This window comes from Schistocerca nitens, chromosome 1 (genome assembly GCF_023898315.1).
Source record: "Schistocerca nitens isolate TAMUIC-IGC-003100 chromosome 1, iqSchNite1.1, whole genome shotgun sequence".
In the NCBI taxonomy this organism is placed as follows: domain Eukaryota; kingdom Metazoa; phylum Arthropoda; class Insecta; order Orthoptera; family Acrididae; genus Schistocerca; species Schistocerca nitens.
Window position 1 is genome coordinate 509,576,185 of NC_064614.1, and position 19,881 is coordinate 509,596,065.

General features: G+C 36.3%; 1 protein-coding gene across 11 annotated transcripts in view; it reads left to right on the top strand.

Annotated features, from left to right (window-relative positions):
- Window positions 1–19,881, top strand: part of LOC126253109 (putative thiamine transporter SLC35F3) — a 708,458-nt gene that overhangs the window by 521,340 nt on the left and 167,237 nt on the right. For all 11 annotated transcript variants that reach the window (XM_049954222.1, XM_049954231.1, XM_049954240.1 and 8 more), the window contains exons 10-11: window positions 15,187–15,276; window positions 18,068–18,197. In XM_049954222.1, coding sequence (XP_049810179.1) covers window positions 15,187–15,276; window positions 18,068–18,197 — 220 coding nt within the window. The remainder of the gene's footprint in view (window positions 1–15,186; window positions 15,277–18,067; window positions 18,198–19,881) is intronic.

Genomic DNA, 19,881 nt, shown 5'->3' on the forward strand with positions numbered 1-19,881 from the left:
GTCAGTATAGAGGGTGGTCATATTGCCTCCAGTGAAAGTCCTCTAAGAGTTACTGTGTCTTTTCACAGTGTGAGATTGAGCATTGTCATGAATCAAAATAATATTGTTTATAAGCATTCCATGGTGCTTCTTCTGTATTGCATGGCACAGTGTCTTAAGAATCTTGCAGTAAACATTTCTATTGACTGTTTCATCTCACAGAAAAAATTTACCAGTGTGAAACATGGCTGACCTCCTCTTGGTTGTTTAATGAATATGGTTTATCAGCTTAAGATTAATCAAAATAAAACCTGCCTTGCAAAACCCTTCCTAGATAATTTATTCCAGCCCTTCAAGTATATCAGTTATGCGAAGAGTAAGAAACAAAACTCAGTTCTGTAATCTAATATCTAACAACTTGCATGTGATGGTAAGTGACCATCTAACAGGGCTGTAGGACTTAATTTCGAATTTTACCTACCTTCAGAAGCCGCTGAAGGCCAACTCGATTGTTAAACTTGTATATCCCCACCCATGATGCTTTTGTGGTAATGTTACTCTCCCATCTGTGCACCCAATTTAACCTTGTATGACAACAATATCATTTGGAAAGTGATTGGTACACCAGTAAAGAAAGAACAAATTTCATGGCAAAATCAACTATATTAACAAGGTCCTTTGTCATCCAGTTAAGTTACCATACATAATTTACAGGATTTATGCAAAGTAGACAATAGCACCCATCAGAATGCAGGGAGCTTGTGAGACTGAAACTAATCCTGATTGAAAGCAGTTCTGCCCTACCAAATTTAGATGCTCATATGTAATATTACCGTTACTTTGCTGCCCTGCCACAAGGGACTTAAAAATGAACTGCTACAATAGTTTTGGCATCTGCTGGCAATAAGACATGCAATTTCTCCAAGACACAAACTACATTAACCCTTCCAGTCTCGACCACACAGCCATCATCAACAATCTATAAAAACACTGAGCCAAAAAACAACGAATAATTAGCCTCATCCCACTTACTGACAGTTGGTTGGTGATGAAATATGATACTCCATAATCTATAGCAACACTCAGCCAGCACACAACTGAATAATCAGCTTCATATTACTTACCAATAGTAGGCTGAGTGATGTATGATGCCCCATACGTTTTGTTGAGTTAAGCCATCTCTGTCGAAGCCTGTAGATATTGTCACCACCAAAAATATTCTTTGAAACACCCCTACCCACATGGGTGTATGTATTCAAATTTATTTAACATGAAATGGACAAATGCAAAGCTTGTAATTTAACTTAGATGGACTGTCATCTGACATAGCTCTGACCTCCATCGAGACACAATGTATTCTGTCTTATGCAATGGTCTATCAGTCCTACTTATATCTTTTGAGTGTGCTGTGACATCAGACCAGCCACTTTATCAATTATTTTTCTTTCAAAACTGTAGTGTCCCACATCAGTTCCTCCAGTGGAAATTCTTTAGGAACACTCTCTCAAATAATTCTCACTTCATTCTTATTGTTACAAAGATTTGTCTTTCTGATGGACTGTTTTTCTTTCCTTGGTCACCCATTCTTTCAGCCCATCCATCTGCTGGTTGTCAAAGAGAGCCTGTCCTCAGAATTGTGTTTTAGTTTGTGTCTTTTGTATTCTTACATTGGCCCTCTGAAACTTCCTGTAATCACACTCAGAAGCCTGCCATGATGATGCGGCATCCTTGGGGATGCTACCATCCCACCAACACAACAATGGTAGTGTCCTGCCTTCATGCAGTAACAAGAATTCTAATTTCAGTGTTTAATTAAAATTGAAATATCTCATGATCTACTACTCAGATCACAGTTTGTTTTCACTAGACTTACTCTAATAAAATTCTATGTACATCTACATTGCAATTCCACCTAGTTATTTCTGTCCTTCATTCTTTTAATTTATCAACTTATTAACTCGGAGTGTGATGAGAATGTACAGTGGAATGACCTACCACTGCCATGTCTCAAGTAGAATGACTTGTCCATCCCAAAAGACTGGGCACAATACTCACAAGACTTTTCCAGGAGTTGAGATTTGCTTAGCTTTAGAGCTTTAGCCTTTACTGGTGACACAGTGTTCTCTATTCCATTGATGGTCATTTTGATTGAGAGGTTTCATAGGTGACCCAAGTCTCATCCCTATTCACTATCTTGCTTAGAAAATCAACAATATCTTCACCAACATCAGAAAGTCAAATACACTACCCAGATACTGCTTTTTTGTGTTAACTCTATAAGAGTTTTTGGCACCCAACACGTACACAGTTTTCAAATATTCAGTTTTTCAGAAACAATTTCATAAAGAAGTGATCCTGAAGTTTAGAAATAACAGTTCCCAGAAAATCATGGCTTTCTTTTATAAGTCCTTCAACTGCACGAACCAATTCCTTGTTACCCAAATACAGATGCTCACTGAACTTGATCACATCATTCGTCAACTGTTGGATATATCTCCTTACTACTGAATCACTCATTGGAATTTCTTCACAAACCTGGCTAAACTGTAAATGAAGGTAAAATGGTTTATGTTTTTTGCACTCAGAAAATTAATTACTGATCTAATCTCACAAGTGGTGCCATTTTCAATCAAGTTTTCTATTCTAAGGAAGCACTATGTGGCACAAACTATGCACAGATGGTATCATATCTTTCTCCATGGCTCAAAATACCACATATGCACTGAACTGCAGTTGTAATACTACCATGGAAAGAAATACAAATGGTACTTATTTTCTGAACATACCTCATATTTTCAACTCGTGGCCAGGAAACTATTAGCTACTGTAGTATGGTATTCAAAGCTGGGCCTAGAATGTAACATTGATTTTTTTATGTATAGCAATTCCCCATTTTGAGAATAAATGTGTAAATCTGCAGCATAGTGTGTCCTATTTTATAACTTTGGTAGATTAAAACAGTGTTCCAGACTGGGACTTACAGTGAATGTGGAACCTTGCCTTTAGTGGTGACAGTTTGAGATGTGCTTTCTTCCAGCCTCTTAGCAAGGTTTTTCGTTTAAGGACCCACATTTTATTGTGGTTAAGAGATGGGCTTATCCAGCTGTGAGCTCTGTATAGAATATGAGAAGAATTCTATCGAGCTCTTTGTTCTTGTTCAGTTTTAGTGATTTCAGCCATTCTTCAGTGACTAATGTTTATATCACTCATCTTTGCAGTGACAGAATTAAACTGCTGCAGTATTCCTGGATCTTTGTTTGTTAATAAAATTTGAAACAGAATTTCTGGTTTTCTGATCATTTGGCATCTTTCTGTCTACTGTTATTATGCACTTATTGTGCAGCGGCCATAGCATTCTCTTTTTTTCTTGAGCCAAAGTTTCTCTGCATGTTCGTGATCAGAGATGAATGTTTCAAGTTCCTTCTTGGGATATGACACTACTGCCTCTTTATTTAGTTTCTTGAGCCTTGCAGCGTGGAGTGGCCATGCGGTTTGAGACGCCATGTCCCGGACTGCGTGGCCCCTCCCGCCTGAGGTTCAAGTCCTCCCTCGGGCATGGGTGTGTGTGTTGTTCTTAGCATAAATTAGTTTAAGTAGTTTGTAAGTCTAGGGACTGATGACCTCAGCAGTTTGGTCCCTTAGGAATTCACACACATTTGAACATTTTTTTTTTTTGAGCTTTCAGAAAAATTCTTGTTTATTTGTTTCTTCCTTCCTTCCTTTCTTCCTTCCCAACTTCTTTCCCTTGTAGCTTTCTCACTTCATTTCTTCTTTCATCAACCTATGAACATATAAATCTTGTCTGGTCCAGTCTGCAACAATCAATCATCCTTTCTCATCCCATCTGGTAAGTTGGTAAATCTCCCAGACTCAAGATTCGGGGTGACTTTTCATAACTCTCCCCATTTCCTAAATCTCGCCTGTTCTTTCATTTCCTAAATCTCACCTGTTCTTTTCTTTCATCCTTCTTCCTTGGCTTTCATTCCTTCTGCCAGGAGGAGGAGCCACTGACTCCAAAAGCTTACACATTTCCTTGACTTTTATGTGTGTTTTCCTCTGCTATCACTTGGTGAGTAGATTTTCCTATTTATACATTTATATTATAATTCAAAAATTGGCTATTTTCATTCATATAATATTATATTGAAGGTACTTGTGTCATTAGAGAAGAAACTCAAATGCACTGAGATAGATATTGAAACTGCATACAACATTGTATGGGCAAAATGCAATATCAAGGGTGGGCATAAACTTATAATTTGATCCTACTATTGACCACCAGACTCACCTCCGGCTGTAACTGAAAACTTTACAAAAAACCTCAGTCACTAGCACTTCAGTTCCACAATGATATTGTCATCACCAGAGAAGACTTTAATTGTCCAACAACCAACTCAGGAAATTAAAATTTAGTAATTGGTGGACATGACAAGACATCCCATGAAATCTTAAAAAATAACTTCTCTGAGAAATACCATGAACAGACTGTTCATAAGTCCACTGATCATGGAAATATATTGGGTCTAATAGCAACAAACAAACTTGACCTCTTTGAGGTGTCCACATTGAAACTGGTATCAGAGACCATAAAGCAGCTGAAGCAACAATAATTACCACAGTATAATGGGGAAATAAAGCAATCAGAAGCATTTACATTTTCAGCAGTGTAGATACAAAGGCAGCATTGTCACAGCTCAATGAAGAACTATAAAACATTTAGCTCTGGAGAGGAGCATGTACATTGAGATGACAAAAGTCATGAGTTACCTCCTAATATCATGTTAGATCTCCTTTTTCCCAGCATAGTGCAGCAACTCAACATGGCAGTGACTCAACAAGTTGTAGGAAGTCCCCTGCACAAATATTAAGCCACGCTGCCTCTACAGCCATCCATAATTGCAAAAGTGTTGGTTGTGCAGGAGTTTGTTGACAAACTGACCTCTTAATTATGTCCCATAAGTGTTCAATGGTATTCATGTTGGGAAATCTGGGTGGCCAAATCATTTGCTCGAACTGTTTAGAATGTTCTTCAAGCCAATTGTGAATAATTGTAGCCTGATAAATTGGCACATTGACGTCCCATGAAATAATGAGTGCTGTTGACAAGGGATCTCAGATTGATTCCATACTCCTAGATTTCTAGAAGGCTTTTGATACCATTCCTCACAAGCGACTATGAAGCAAATTGCATGCATATGGAGTATCGTCTCTGTTGTGTGACTGGATTCATGATTTCCTCTCAGAGAGGTCACAGTTCGTAGTGATAGATGGTAAATCATAGAGTAGAACAGAAGTGATCTCTGGCATTCCACAAGGTAGTGTCATAGGCCCTCTGCTGTTCCTGATTTACATAAATGATCTAGGTGATAATCTGAGCAGCCCCCTTAGATTGTTTGCAGGTGATGCTGTAAGTTACCATCTAGTAAAATCATCAGACAGTTAATTCCAATCACAAAATGATCTAGGGAGAATTTCTGTATGGTGTGAAAAGTGGCAATTGGCACTAAATAAAGAAAAGTGTAAGGTCATCCACATGAGCACTAAAAGAAATCCAAAAAAATTTGGGTATACAATAAATTGCACAAATCTAAGGGCTGTCAATTCAGCTGAATACCTAGGAATTACAATTATGAGCATCTTCATTTGGAAAGACCACAAAGATAATATTGAGGGGAAGGCAAAACAGAGACTGTGCTTTGTTGCCAGAACACTTAGAAGATGAGACAAACCCACTAAAGAGACAGCCTACATTATACTTGTCTGTCCTCTGCTGGAATATTGCTGCACAGTGTGGGATCCTTACCAGGTAGGATTTACAGAGTGGAAAGAAGGGCAGCTCATTTCATGTTATCACACAGTGGGGTGAGTGTGTCACTGATACGATACGCGAGTTGGGGTGGCAGTCACTGAAACAAAGGTGGTTTTCTTTGCGGTGAAATCTATTTATGAAATATCAGTCACCAACTTTCTCTTCCAAAAGCGAAAATATTTTGTTGACTCCCACCTACATAGGGAGAAATGATCATCATAATAAAATAAGAGAAATCAGAGCTCAAATTGAAAGATTTAGGTTTTCCTTTTTCCCATGCACCATTCGAGAGTGGAATGGCAGAGAAGTAGTATGAAAATGGTACAATGAATCCTCTGCCAGGCACTTAAGTGTGAATTGCAGAGTAACCATGTAGATGTAGATGGAGATTGTTGTTTTGAACTTCAAGGATTATCTGGCAGAAGGACTCTGTCAGCTGTCAGATTCATCCACCTACAAACCCTGCCATAGTGACCCCATTCCAGAAGTCCAGTAGGATCTCCAGTCTCCACTCAAACTCTTAGGCCTGTCCCAGAACCTCTCCCCAGAGTCCATCTAGCTCCTCACCCATACCATTCCCTGAACTCTTACCTTCTACATGCATCCTGAAGTCCATAAACGCAATATCCCATGATGCCCCATTGTGGCCGGTTACTGTGCCCCCACTGAGAAAATCTCTGCTCTTGCAGTCCAACACCATCAGCCTATTACCCGCAACCTACCCTCCTATATAACATACCAACCGCTTACTCCACCAACTCTCCAAAGTTCCTGTCCCTTTACTACATGATGCCCTGCTTGTAACTATTGATGCCACTTCCCTTTACAGTAACACCTCTAATGCCCATGGCGTTACAGCTATTGAACACTTCCACATGCTATACGGTGAGTAGCAACTTTCCTTCCCTTATTGCTACATTCTGTCCTGGATTTTCCATTGTTTGATTTCATAAACATCAGTTATATAATATTTTTTCCTAACTTTCTTATACTCATTTCTCATTATTTTGCCATTCTTGACTCACGAAGGTGATCTGCAAGTGTAATCATTTCATGTATTCCATTTGCACTGTTGCAACAATAAATTTTGATTGAATGGGAAACCTTTAAAAGGTTGTACTATTTTTTTTTCTGGCAAGTGTGTTTCAAAGTGGTATATGTATTGACAATTTTATTTAAACATTCAAAAATGTGTAACAGTGGACTTCATGAAATGGAAAAAGGAACATAGCATCCTAAGGCTATAATACCAATGAGTCACAATTGGAATTGGTAAACTCATGCAATTACCTGCATGTAACAACTGGTAGCTATGTGAAATAGAATGATCACATAGACTGAATCATATGTAATGCAGGTGGCAGACTTTAATTTGCTGGAAGAATTGTAGGGAAATGCAATCAGTCTACATAACAAATTGTGTGTGTTTGTGTGTGTGTGAGAGAGAGAGAGAGTAAATAGGACTAACAGGGGATATTAAACATATACATGAATGGCCACAGGTCTGTTTGAAGCACGGGAGAGTATCACGGAGATGCTGAAGACAGTTAATGTGAAAAGTATCAAGGAATAGACTAAATTAATTGGTAGTTGTAGTTTGCAACATATGTTTACATTTGAAGTATGTGATACATATTAGCTTATACAGAAACAGTTCTACTTTATCTTTTTAGTAGTTAATGTGACCATTCCTGTCAATCACAGGTTTGTACAATTTGTAAATGTAATATTCTTCCAGTAAAGTTCATCATTCCATCATTTCTTTTGGAGCAGTAAAAAATAATAAATGGTAAAAATTTGATATACTCATGAAACTAATACTTGATTTTTCTTTTGTACTATTAATAAGGTACATGTAAATTTTATAACTGTAAAAACCTTGTTTAGAAGGTTCAGATCAAAATTTTATTGTTCACTACTTAATTACAAGTCTTCTGAGTCTAACTGTGAAATTATTTTTTAAACCCATTGTATTTAAAGAAAACTAAGTAAAAATCATAACCTAAACAAAGCTCTATAGGTTTTATTTATTTATTTATTTATTATTTATTTGTCCCGTAGATCAAATCAGTACAATGGCTTGTACAACTGATATGGGATAAGTCAATACAAATATACAGTTTACAGGAGTCTAAAACATTAACAAGAACACAGAAGAATGATTATTTTACATTACCTACAAATTATGTTACTTAAAGTTACAGCTTTACAGAGAATTGTTACATGATGTGACAAAATTGACTTAATAACATTCAGCTTTGATACATTATCATGCACTAAGACAATTTTGATTCCAAATATTCCTGGATGGTATAAAAGCAGTCTTTTATTAAAAGAGATTTCGCCATCTGTTTGAATTTATTTATCTCTTGGATTTCTTATATAAAAGTTGGAAGATGGTTATACAATTTTATTCCCATGCACTTGACACCATCACTGTACAGTTTTGTTGAGTGGGGAAGTATTCTTAGAGAGGTTTATGATCTTGTGTCATAATCGTGGTAATCCATATTTTTGCTAATTTTGTTGATACTTTTTTGGGTAAAGAATAATAATTCTAGTATGTATTGGCATGGGAGGGACAAAATATTTAGTTTCTTAAATAATGGTTTACAAGTGTCGCTTTGTTTTTTGAACAAAATTGTTCTGACTATCTTCTTTTGCAGTTTGAATATCTTAATTGATTCAGAATTTTGGCCCCAGAAGATGATTCCGTAGTTAAGTACAGAGTGAAAGAGTGCATGGTACATTGTGGTAGGGTACTTGTGTTAGTGACGTTCCTTATTGATCTAATCATGAAGCATACTTTACTAAGTTTTGTGCTGGTAACGTCAATGTGCCTTTTCCATGTGAGCGTATCAGTAATAGTGACCCCCAAAAATTTTATTTCATTTTCAAGTTTAACATTATTTTTTCCAGTGGTAGTAATGGATTTCTGTTTTGGGCAGTGTGGAAGGTTTTTCCAATTGTCTTTTTTGCATTAAGAAGCAGCGTGTTACTTTGAAGCCATCGACTTATTTGATCTGTGGTCCTATCTATATTAGATTGGAGAATTTGTTCAGGCGCAGATATGAGTAAAGAGGTGTCATCAGCAAACAAAAGGGTTTTTGTGTCTGGTAGGCTGTGAGGTAGGTCATTTATGTAAAGTAAGAACAGCAAGGGGCCCAGGACGGAGCCTTGGGGAACGCCTTGCTTTATGGTATGTATGGAGGAATGTACAGTGCTAGCTGTACCTGAGAACTTAGTTTCATTTAATTCAACATACTGCTGTCGATCTTCCAGATAGCTTTTAAACCAGTCATAGGCATTTCCTCTTATTCCATAGGAATGCATCTTTTGCAAAAGTATACTATGATTAACCATGTCGAAGGCCTTTGTTAGATCTAGGAAGATACCTATGGCTGGGAGTTTTTTGTCCACAAGCTCCAGTGCATGATCTAGAAATTCTTGTATTGCATCAGTTGTAGCTTTCTTACTTTGGAAGCCGAACTGAGCAGGTGACAGGATATTTTCTTTGTCTAGAAAGGACATGATTCTGGTGGCCATTATGTATTCAAATACTTTACTAAAAGTTGAAAGCAGTGCAATGGGTCGATAATTACTGGGATCCTCTTTGCTTCCTTTTTTGTGGACAGGTATAATTTTTGCAATTTTCAGCATACCAGGAAATGCATCATTCAGGAATGAGAAGTTTATTATGTGGACTAGGGGTTTACTGATAAAGTTACTGCAATTATGAAGGAGGAAGCATGGAATTTGATCTTGTACAGCAGATGATTTTTTTTTTTTAATTTTGCTATGAAGTGTCTTTTCTATTTCAATTTCAGATGTAGGCCTTAAAATAGAGTCTCAGAGAATAAGTTTGGTTCTAGTTGTAAGGGACAGCTATTTTTAAGATGGTTAGCCAGGTTTTCTACTGTTTCTGTAAAGTAGTTATTGAATTCCTCTGCTGTTTCTTTCCCACTGGAGACTAACTTTCCATTTATTTTTAAGGTAATATCACTTTGTAGTTGTTTTCCTCTATTAGTATTCATATTAATAAGTTGCCACATGGTTTTACTCTTATTTGATGACAATTTGAGGTAGTTATCATTCTGTAGCTTTTTGGCTGGGTTTACTACGTTCCTTAATATCTTTTTATATAGAATAAAGTATGACTTAAATGCTTCACTACTGCCTAGTTTGGATTTGCTAACGTAAAAAAGTTCTCATTTTCTTTGTGATGATCTAATGATTCCTGGGGTGATCCAGCTGGAGAGTTTTCTATCTTTGTTGATACATTTTTTTTGTAAGGGAAAGTGGCAATTAAAATAATAACAGAAAATATCCAAGAATGCTTCATATTTGCTATCTACTGTTTGAGCCTCATATACATTTTGCCAGTTTTCATTTTGTATATCAAAGAGGAAAGTATGCATGTGGGTTTTATTGAAGTTTCTCCTCTGTACAGTGATTTTATTGTGTTTGTGACTGTTATTTTGCAACCAGACCTGCATAATCAATGCACTGTGGTCTGAAAATCGTAGTTTGACGGAGGATACAGTACAATTTATATTGCTTGCTACTTTATCCAGACAAGTGGCACTGTGATTTGTTATCCTGGTTGGAGTGCTGACCATTAGGTCTAGGTTGTAGCTGTTCATAAAATTTTTAATGCTTAGATTGCTAGAGTTTTCTGAGAGAAAATCTATATTATAGTCACCACATATTAGAACACTATATGATTTTCTTTTACTTAGATTTTCTATCACTGGTGCTAGATTTTTGTAGAAAGTCCCTATGTTACCAGAGGGTGACCTGTAAAGTGCTATTATATAAACATTTAGATCTGTAAGCTCTACACCTAACAGTTCTAGGTGACACATTTTAGAAATTTTGGAAGCAAAATTGAAATTCACTTGAAAAGTAAATAACACTTTTTTGTTGCATTTAAATTGTAGCTCCATTGTAACTTGAAAAGAATCTGCGAATGGTGTTGCTCTGGAATGTTCTCACACCAAAAATGTAGTTTATTTAAGGCCTATTGTGTCTCTGTTTTTCCTTATCTTTCAAACATGCAAAATGTGTATCTCCAGAATAAATTCATGAGGAAGCTACAAAAGTATGCCATCTGTTATTCAGATGTGAAAACTCTATGTATTTTTGAGCTATTTTGATATTACTTGACATGTAAGAAGTATCTTGCATGTGTTATTTGTTAAAAATAAGTACTGGTATTCCTTGAATATTGTTTTCTAGAAGATGTGACAAACTGGAAAATTACAGAGACATTTCAATAGTCATTTATCCCACACACCATATGCAAATGGTGTTGTAACGGCGACCGGAACGGTCGCGGGGTTGAAGTGACGGAAAGTGCATTGGGACCCACGGAGCGACCCACGAACAACAACACAACAGGAGAGGACGGACACAACCAATGAAGGACAGAACGAACAACAAGATCAAAACAACAAAGTCACAAGAAAACCTAACAACCACGTCCACTCGTACACAGAACAAGAAAGTAAATAAGCTGTCTAAGGCGAGGCGATGTGTCCAGAGATGTACGCAAGGTTAGACTGGCTGGCTGAGTGAGAGGCAGTCACTTAAATACTCTATCGGGGGTGCCGCTATTGGCCGCTGGAACCATGTGTTCCACTGTGGCACCCTCACACTAAATGCACCACTGCTTACAGCGCGACTGTGCAGAGAGCTCTAGGGGTCTTCGACGTCCATGATGTCTGGCGGGGATTCAAATTCCGCAGTGCGCAGTACTAGAAAGGGAAAAAGAAGAGGCCCTAACAACTGGTGCAAGGGAAATATCCTCTGCCATCCACTTCATACTGGTTTACAGAGTATGGATGTATTTTTAGGAGTAGATGAATATTGATTAACCATATTTGTGCATTTGATGAATGATATATAGGCACACTTGACGCAATTGAAACTTGCATTAGTTTTCAACTATTTCCTCTTGTTCTCTGTATAAGTACGCTTTCTCCATATGCACAGTTCACATCTATATCTACATCCATACTCTGAAAACAACTGTTAAGTGCATGGTGGAGGAGACATCCCACTGTATCAATAGTCAAGACTTTTTCCCATTCCATTCGCACATGGAGCACAGGAAAAATAACTATTTAAATGTGTCTTTGTGCACTGTCATTAATCTAATCTTGTCTTCACAATCCCTATGGAACTGATACATAGGGGGTTATAGAAAGCTGGTTATTAGAACTTTGTAAGCAAACTTTCTCAGGATATTTTGCATTTATCTTTAAGTGTTTGGAATATCAGTTTCTTCAGCATCTCTGTAACACTCTCCATGGATTAAACAAACCTGTGACCATTTGCGCTACCCTCCTCTGTTGTATATGTTCAATATCCCCTGTTAGTCCTACTGGTATTCATTTGAGCAATTTTGTAAACTATATGCTTTGTAGACTGATTACATATCCCTAGTATTGTACCAGTGAATCAAAATCTGCCATATGCTTTATGTGTGACTGGGTATATATGATCTTGTTGTTGTTGTGCTCTTCAGTTCAGAGACTGGTTTGATGCAGCTGTCCATGCTACTCTATCCTGTACAAGCTTCTTCATCTCCCAGTACCTACTACAACCTACATCCTTCTGAATCTGTTTAGTGTATTCATCTCTTGGTCTCCCTCTACAATTTTTACCCTCCTTGCTGCTTTCCAATACTAAATTGGTGATCCCTTGATGCCTCAGAAAAGTCCTACCAACCAATCCCTTCTTCTAGTCCAGTTGTGCCACAAATTCTCTTCTCCCAAATTCTGTTCAGTTCCTCCTCATTAGTTATGTGATCTACCCATCTAATCTTCAGCATTCTTCTGTAGCACCACATTTTGAAAGCTTCTATTCTCTTCTTGTCTAAATTATTTATCATCCACATTTCACTTCCATACATGGCTACACTCCATACAAATACTTTCAGAAAAGACTTCCTGACACTGAAATCTATACTCGATGCTAAAAAATTTCTCTTCTTCAGAAATGCTTTCCTTGCCATTGCCACTCTACATTTTATATCCTCTCAACTTCAACCATCATCAGTTATTTTGCCCCCTAAACAGCAAGACTGATTTACTACTTTAAGCGTCTCATTTCCTAACCTAATTCCCTCAGCAGCACCCAATTTACATGAACTGGAGCCAGTGCTGTTCTTAATATTTATAAATGATTTGCCAAGCCATTTATCAAAAGCAGATGCAGTATTGTTTGCTGATGATACCAGTCTATTTGTCAAAGCTACAAATGAAACTGACTTACAGGAGAGAGTCACAATAGCCACAGAAGAAGCAAACATGTGGTTTACAAACAACAAATTAATTGTTAATGACAAAAAAACAGTTTGGATGAACTTCAGACATATAACAAACAAAGTAAAATCTGACCTAACTGTAAAACTTGGGCAGTGTAAGATAGAGCAAACCCCCCACACTAAATTTTTAGGATTATGACTGGATGAATATTTAATGTGGAAGAAACACACAGAAAAGTTAAACAAAAAATTAAGTCAGTATTGCTATGTTCTTAGAATACTAAAAAATTCCTGTAGTGTTGATGCAGTGTTATGTTCATACTTTGCATTCATACATAGCACACTAAGATATGGTATCATATTTTGGAGAAATACCAGTTTGGCCAAACACTCATTTGTGCTTCAAAAGAGGGAAATAACAATAATCAGAGGTATGACACACAGAGAATCATGTAAAAAAAGTTTTTAAGGAACTACAAATCATGACTCTACTATGTGTCTATATTTATGAAAGTATATGTTTTATGAAGGCACACCAGGAACATTCTTTGTTAAACAGTCAAGTTCATAACTACAAAATGAGAAATAGAGACGAGTTTCATAGTGAAAGTCATGCAAAAGCTATGTATCAAAAAAGTGTTCTTTATCAGCCAAAACTCTTATTTAGTGTACTACCAAAGGAAATTAAAAGTATACCAAAATTCCACATATTGAAAAAGGAACTTAAAAAAATGTTAATTAGCAAGAGTTTTTATAGTGTCAAGGAATACTTAAATCACCAGCATTCAATATACAGTAGCTTATTTCCTTCATTGTAATGACCCAAAATGCTCATTGAAAACTAAATTGTATTCATCTATTATTCTAATTTAGCATATTATGAATGTTGTTATGCATATGGTTTCATGTTATATGAAATAATATTTTATTTATGGACATATAATTGTAAATCTTTTCATGTCCTATTTTCTATGTAAGGAAATATATGAGAATTCCTATATCATTTTTATAATGATGAGATACAAGGATGCTAAGTAAATAAATACATAAATAAATAAAAATTCGACTACATTCCATTATCCTCATTTTGCTTTTGTTGATGTTCATCTTATATCCATTCCGTTCAATTGCTCTTCCAGGTCATTTGCTGTCTCTGGCAGAATTACAATGTCATCAGTGAACCTCAAAGTTTTTATTTCTTCTCCTTGGATTTTAATTCCTACTCCAAATTTTTCTTTTGTTTCCTTTACTGCTTGCTCAATATACAGATTGAATAACATCAGGGACAGGCTACAACCCTGTCTCACAGCCTTCCTAACCCATTCATGCCCCTCGACTCTTATAACTGCCATCTGGTTTCTGTAAAAATTGTAAATAGCCTTTTGCTCCCTGTATTTTACCCCTGCCACCTTCAGGGGTATGATCATAAAATTTCATATCCCTTACAAAGTGTTACAGTCATGTAGTTGTATGAGATGACTGATTCCAATAGTGACTCACTGATGTTGTAGTCAAAGGGTACTATGCTTTTTTTTCATTTTTGGAGTGCAATTACGTTTTTGAACATTTAAATCAAGTTACAAACCTTTGCATCACTTTAAAATATTAAAAGGGCCTTATCTACAAAATGTCTGAGGTTAATATTAATATTGTCTGGGAGGATGTAAGTATACAACATGAACAGCAAGAGCTCCACCACAAATGTTCTTGATATATAAATGTGTTTGTTTATGTTTCAGGCAGAATGCTCTTATATAAAAAAAAAGATCAAAAGCTCAAAATTGTTTGCTACTTTCTACTCTATTAAGTATACCATCTATCATTCATAATGTATAATGCCTTTCCTAAATTTGGAACATTTACATATTTCATATACCCAGTAGAACTTTTATGAGCGATGAATACAAATTTCACTTCTAATGTTATTGTTAGTTGCAAATTTGGAGTCTTGAAATGATGTTTATATTTTTAGCCATGTAATCCATTTCTTGACTCTGAGCATTCATCATGATTTATTTATTGTTTTGATTTGGGATTTGAAATTGATAACCTAGAGGAATATTAGCAAATTCAAAAGAACTACCGCTTTGAGTCTCTCATTTGCTTAAAATTTGTTTTTCTTTTCCAGTTGCAAACCTGCTGGGTAACTTCAGTGTTGCTCTCACATATGACTTATTCATCACACTAGGGCTTATTACAGCAGTTCCTGTTTCTGCAGGTAATGCATCATCTACTTTCATCAACACAGAACATTCGAGTTTTTTTTTTTTTTTACATGAAATTCGAATGATCTGAAGAACGAAATACGAAACACAATTTATAAATGAGTAAATGAAACACAGCACATGTTTTTTTTTATTTTTTGTGAGTATGAGTTCTCCTAGTTCTCTGTTTGCTACGACCATTAGAGCACTTCAAATATAATTTCCATACAGTTTACTCTCTGACTTTCAGAGGCATGAGTATTACAACAGCCAAAGAAAATGGCATAAGGAAGCTCTAGAACAGGTAAATCGATTAAGTCCATAAACAATTTCCTTGGATCTATTTAAATTCAGTATAAACAGCAAAATAACAGTTGCTGTACTTACTGAATTGTGTCCAAAGAAAGTAATTCCACATAAACTGCTCAAAAGTCCTTTTCTGAAATCTTCAACACATGGCATAGCTTGTGTGTGTGTGTGTGTGTGTGTGTGTGTGTGTGTGTGTGTGTGTGTGTGGTTTTTTTTTTTTATGAAAAGCTTTCTCCTCAATACTACTTCGACCTCAGGAAATCACTGCATGCAGCCATCAGTGCAATAGAGGTAAAAAATCTGCATTCTCACTGCATTTCAGTAGAGCATGCCACATCTCCAGTCATAAATGGGATAGAGCAGCTTGAGTACGTTATTTTGTTTGTCAACATTCCTAGAAGGATCATTTCTAGTCATTCAAACACTTAACTGCTGTTGTGAGAAACAAAACATTGAAGGTCTGCCTTAGGGATGTTGTTCACAACCAGTAATACTATATGACCACTGCTACCTATAAATCATAGCTCGTACACATTTTAAAGAAAATGTAGCAGAACTGAAGGCAACTGGGAGGGCTGTGTTGGCCTAGTCAGAATATAACAACCATTTTCACATAATCACTCTTGATAATCATAATCACATAATGACTTGATACACTTTATTAAGAAGAGTGCAAATTTTCCAGCACATTGGACAAGTTGGACAAGGGAACACTTAGAATGGAACCTGGATTAGTCACATCTCAATCCTATATTGCTAGTGTAAGTATGTTGATCCATAGTAATTTTTTCATAGCGAGAGGAGTTATTATGGTCACAAGGCATTTGAATTAGTTTATGGTGCAGCCAATCTTTTTACAAGTTTAGATGAATATTGTTTCCACATAAGGCACTCATCCATCATAACATGTGAGAATCTTTTGTCAATCAGTTGTTTCACCCAGAAATAGTGTTTCATAATTTATGTCCACATGAGGTGCAATATAAATAATTTATGAGTAAAGACAACCGTTCACGAGAAGTTGATATTATGAATCATTAACTAGTACATAAACAAGACTGGAAAGATTCTCTAGCTTTCAGACAAATCCTATTTTGATGTAAACAAATGCACACACACACACACACACACACACACGCACGCACACACACACACACACACACACACACACACACACACACACTGCTGTACAACTGCTTTATGCTGGCTGAATACACTGTGCCGAGACTGTAGTTCTGAAGCTTGACTGGGGTGAGGGGTATGTTGGATGCAATGGGTGAGGATATAAAGGAGGCAGGGTGAAGGAGAGAGTGTTGAAGAAGGTGGGTAATGGCTGGGAGGGAGGCAGTATATGTAAGGGATAGGAATGTAACATGGCACTGGCACCAGTGAGTTCAGACAGTGTATAATGATGATGACATGCAAAGATGTGGAGGAGTGAATTGGGTGGAGCTGACAGAACAGAGAAAGGAGAAGAAGGTGTGTGTTCATGATGAGTGAAGTTAGGGTCCTGGGGTGGGTGTTGTTCAGGAGCTAGCAGAAACACGGGCAGGATGTTTATGGAAATGAAGGACTCAGTGCAAAGAGTACACTACAAGCTTCAGAGATATGGGTGAAGGATCTAGGTGATATAGATTATAACTGAGCATGTTGTACTCAGTGGCATCTTCTGCCACTGGGTAGTCAGCTTTGCTCTTGGCTGTAGTTTAGCACTTGCCACTTATTCATGTGAACAGTTGGTTAGTGATCATGCCCATATGAAACAGTTTGCTGAAATTATAGCAGAGCTCATATGTGACATGGCTGCCTTCTTCCATACGATATGACACATGTGCCAATGGGTTGGAATATGATGTGATAAGGGTGTGTATCAGACAGGTTTTGCACATGTCGCTTCCATAGGGATATGATCCAGCCCCATGCTACCTGACTCAAATCTCTGTGGAAGCCCAATTATGCTTTGTTGTTGTAGACTTTCAAGTGAAATTACATTTTCTTTCATGCAGTTTACAATGGCATTTTATCCTTGATGAGAAATATTTTTTCATTTGCTTCTACAAGTTAATTACATTTTGTCACTGAAGATTTGTTTCTGATGTCCTTTATTTCATATACTGGTTATACTATCCAAAAACAGCTTACAGTGTTCATTGTCCTTGTTTCACTAGTTGCCTGGACTTGTTGGTAATGTATCTTACATTTTTTACCAATGAAGATGCACCATTTGCTAAGTTTAAACAGTTTTAACAACTTCTTTCCTCTTCTCATAACTATTTAGCAATATACTTATATTGTAATTTCTGAGTTTAGAATTTTCATTTCTTCAGTGTGAAACATCATGTCATGTAACACCCACAATTAATTTTAGACTTAATTATTACTTCCTCTACTTTATACTAACTTTTTGAATATGATATTTTATCATCTTCTTTTTTATGTTCCGAATTTTAACTTTCATCAAACAAACATTACGAATAATATATTATACATTTTCAGCTCTTGATGTGGTGTTATATGGAGCCCATTTTGCTGGAATGAAATTGGCAGGAATGATACTAATTTCAGTTGGATTTTTTCTGGTAATGTTTCCTGATAACTGGCCAGACTACATCACACGACTACTGAGGTAGAGTGCAAAACAAAGTTTCTATATTTTTTGAAAGAAATAGTTCCCTTACCTGTTTCAGATGCAACTGCATTTAGAAATTATTCATTACATTCATCATGGTGTATTAGAAAATTTTCTTCCTAGCATCAATTGCGTGTTCCCTGCTGAAGAGAATAATTGCTAATCGCTTTCATTCTCTTTGACAATCTGTAGATGAAATTACATAACATTGATGATATTTATCAAAAATTCACATATTTTTACCAGAAAGCTATTTGCAGCATTAATTATATAGCATGCAGCACATCACATGTGAAATCTCATTGCATTAAATACACAGTATTTGCCAGTAACTAACAACTTATTTATAGAATTATACTAAAGTCATTCAGTTTTTTTCCGTTTCTGTTTTTCATACACTTTTTTTCCTGACGGTGGCTCTCATTTTCCAGACAGTCAAAACATCAATATAATCAAATAAATTTTGTCCTGTTTACTCTTAACAACAGGTCAGTGCATTTCAGTGTGCATGATAACAGATTCCTTGAGCACTGTGTCTTCACTCTTTTCATTACAGAGGACACTGTGGTCACTGTAGGTGCATCACACAGTTGCTCACATCTTAGTCCAAAGGGACTGATATTCAGCAAGTGACAGATGTTTTAGTGACCTAAATCTTCACAACCTGTAATTTGTATTTTTAAATGAAAATATTCATTCTAAGTATAAGAGGATACTGCCAGGTTCAGTTTCTCTTTTTTCAAAAAACACTGAACTATGCACAGATAATCAGCAAGGTAGATAATCTACACCCAGATAATCCAGAGCTTGATTATTAATTTTTAATTTAGTGCATTATGTTCTTGAGAAAAAAGTGGGGAACACCTCTGCATTCAGCTGAAAGAGAGTGTATAACTCAGTAAATGTCAGACCATCTGGTTCACACCACTTTGTTATTTTGAATAAGTTTCTTAATGCTTGGCTTCACATTATAGTTAGGTGTGTGTGTGTGTGTGTGTGTGTATGTCTGTGTGTGTGTGTGTGTGTGTGTGTGTGTGTGTGTGTGTGTGTGCGTGTGTATTTAATTCATGCATATAACTAGACAGATTTATAATATATTCAGTCTGTTTTTCCCTCATTTTCTCCATATTTTTCCTTACCCATTATGTATTGCCACTTCTGTTTTCAGTCTCCACTATAAACTTTTGGCCACTGTCTCTCACTAATACTTCACTCTGCTCCAGCATACAGATGATGGATGGAACGCAAAAAGTACACAAAATTTAAATTAAGTCACTTAAAAGCATTGATTCACATTTAATTCCACACTGAGATTCTGGAAAAGAAATTGCATAGAAATGCCATTGTTTTCATTTACTGCTGATAACAATGGAGACCAATCTCATTCTTTTAAACTTTCGCCAAGGAATGCCTGCATGTTATCGTCATCTATAATTTTAATAATGCTACTTTGGACAATGACTCAGCCAGTATCATTACTTCAAGGCTATTTATTGTACTTCTGGATAATTTTATGTTTCTTGCATCTCCTTATCTTCAACATTTGAACCTCTTATACTTTTTTTCTGTTTCCTATTTCTGTGTTTCATAGATGAAGAGGTTTGTCAAATTCAAAAACAGAGTATTTAGTTTGTTTTTTTAAGTTCAATATCGTAGCATGAGACACTGAAAAGTCCTTGAT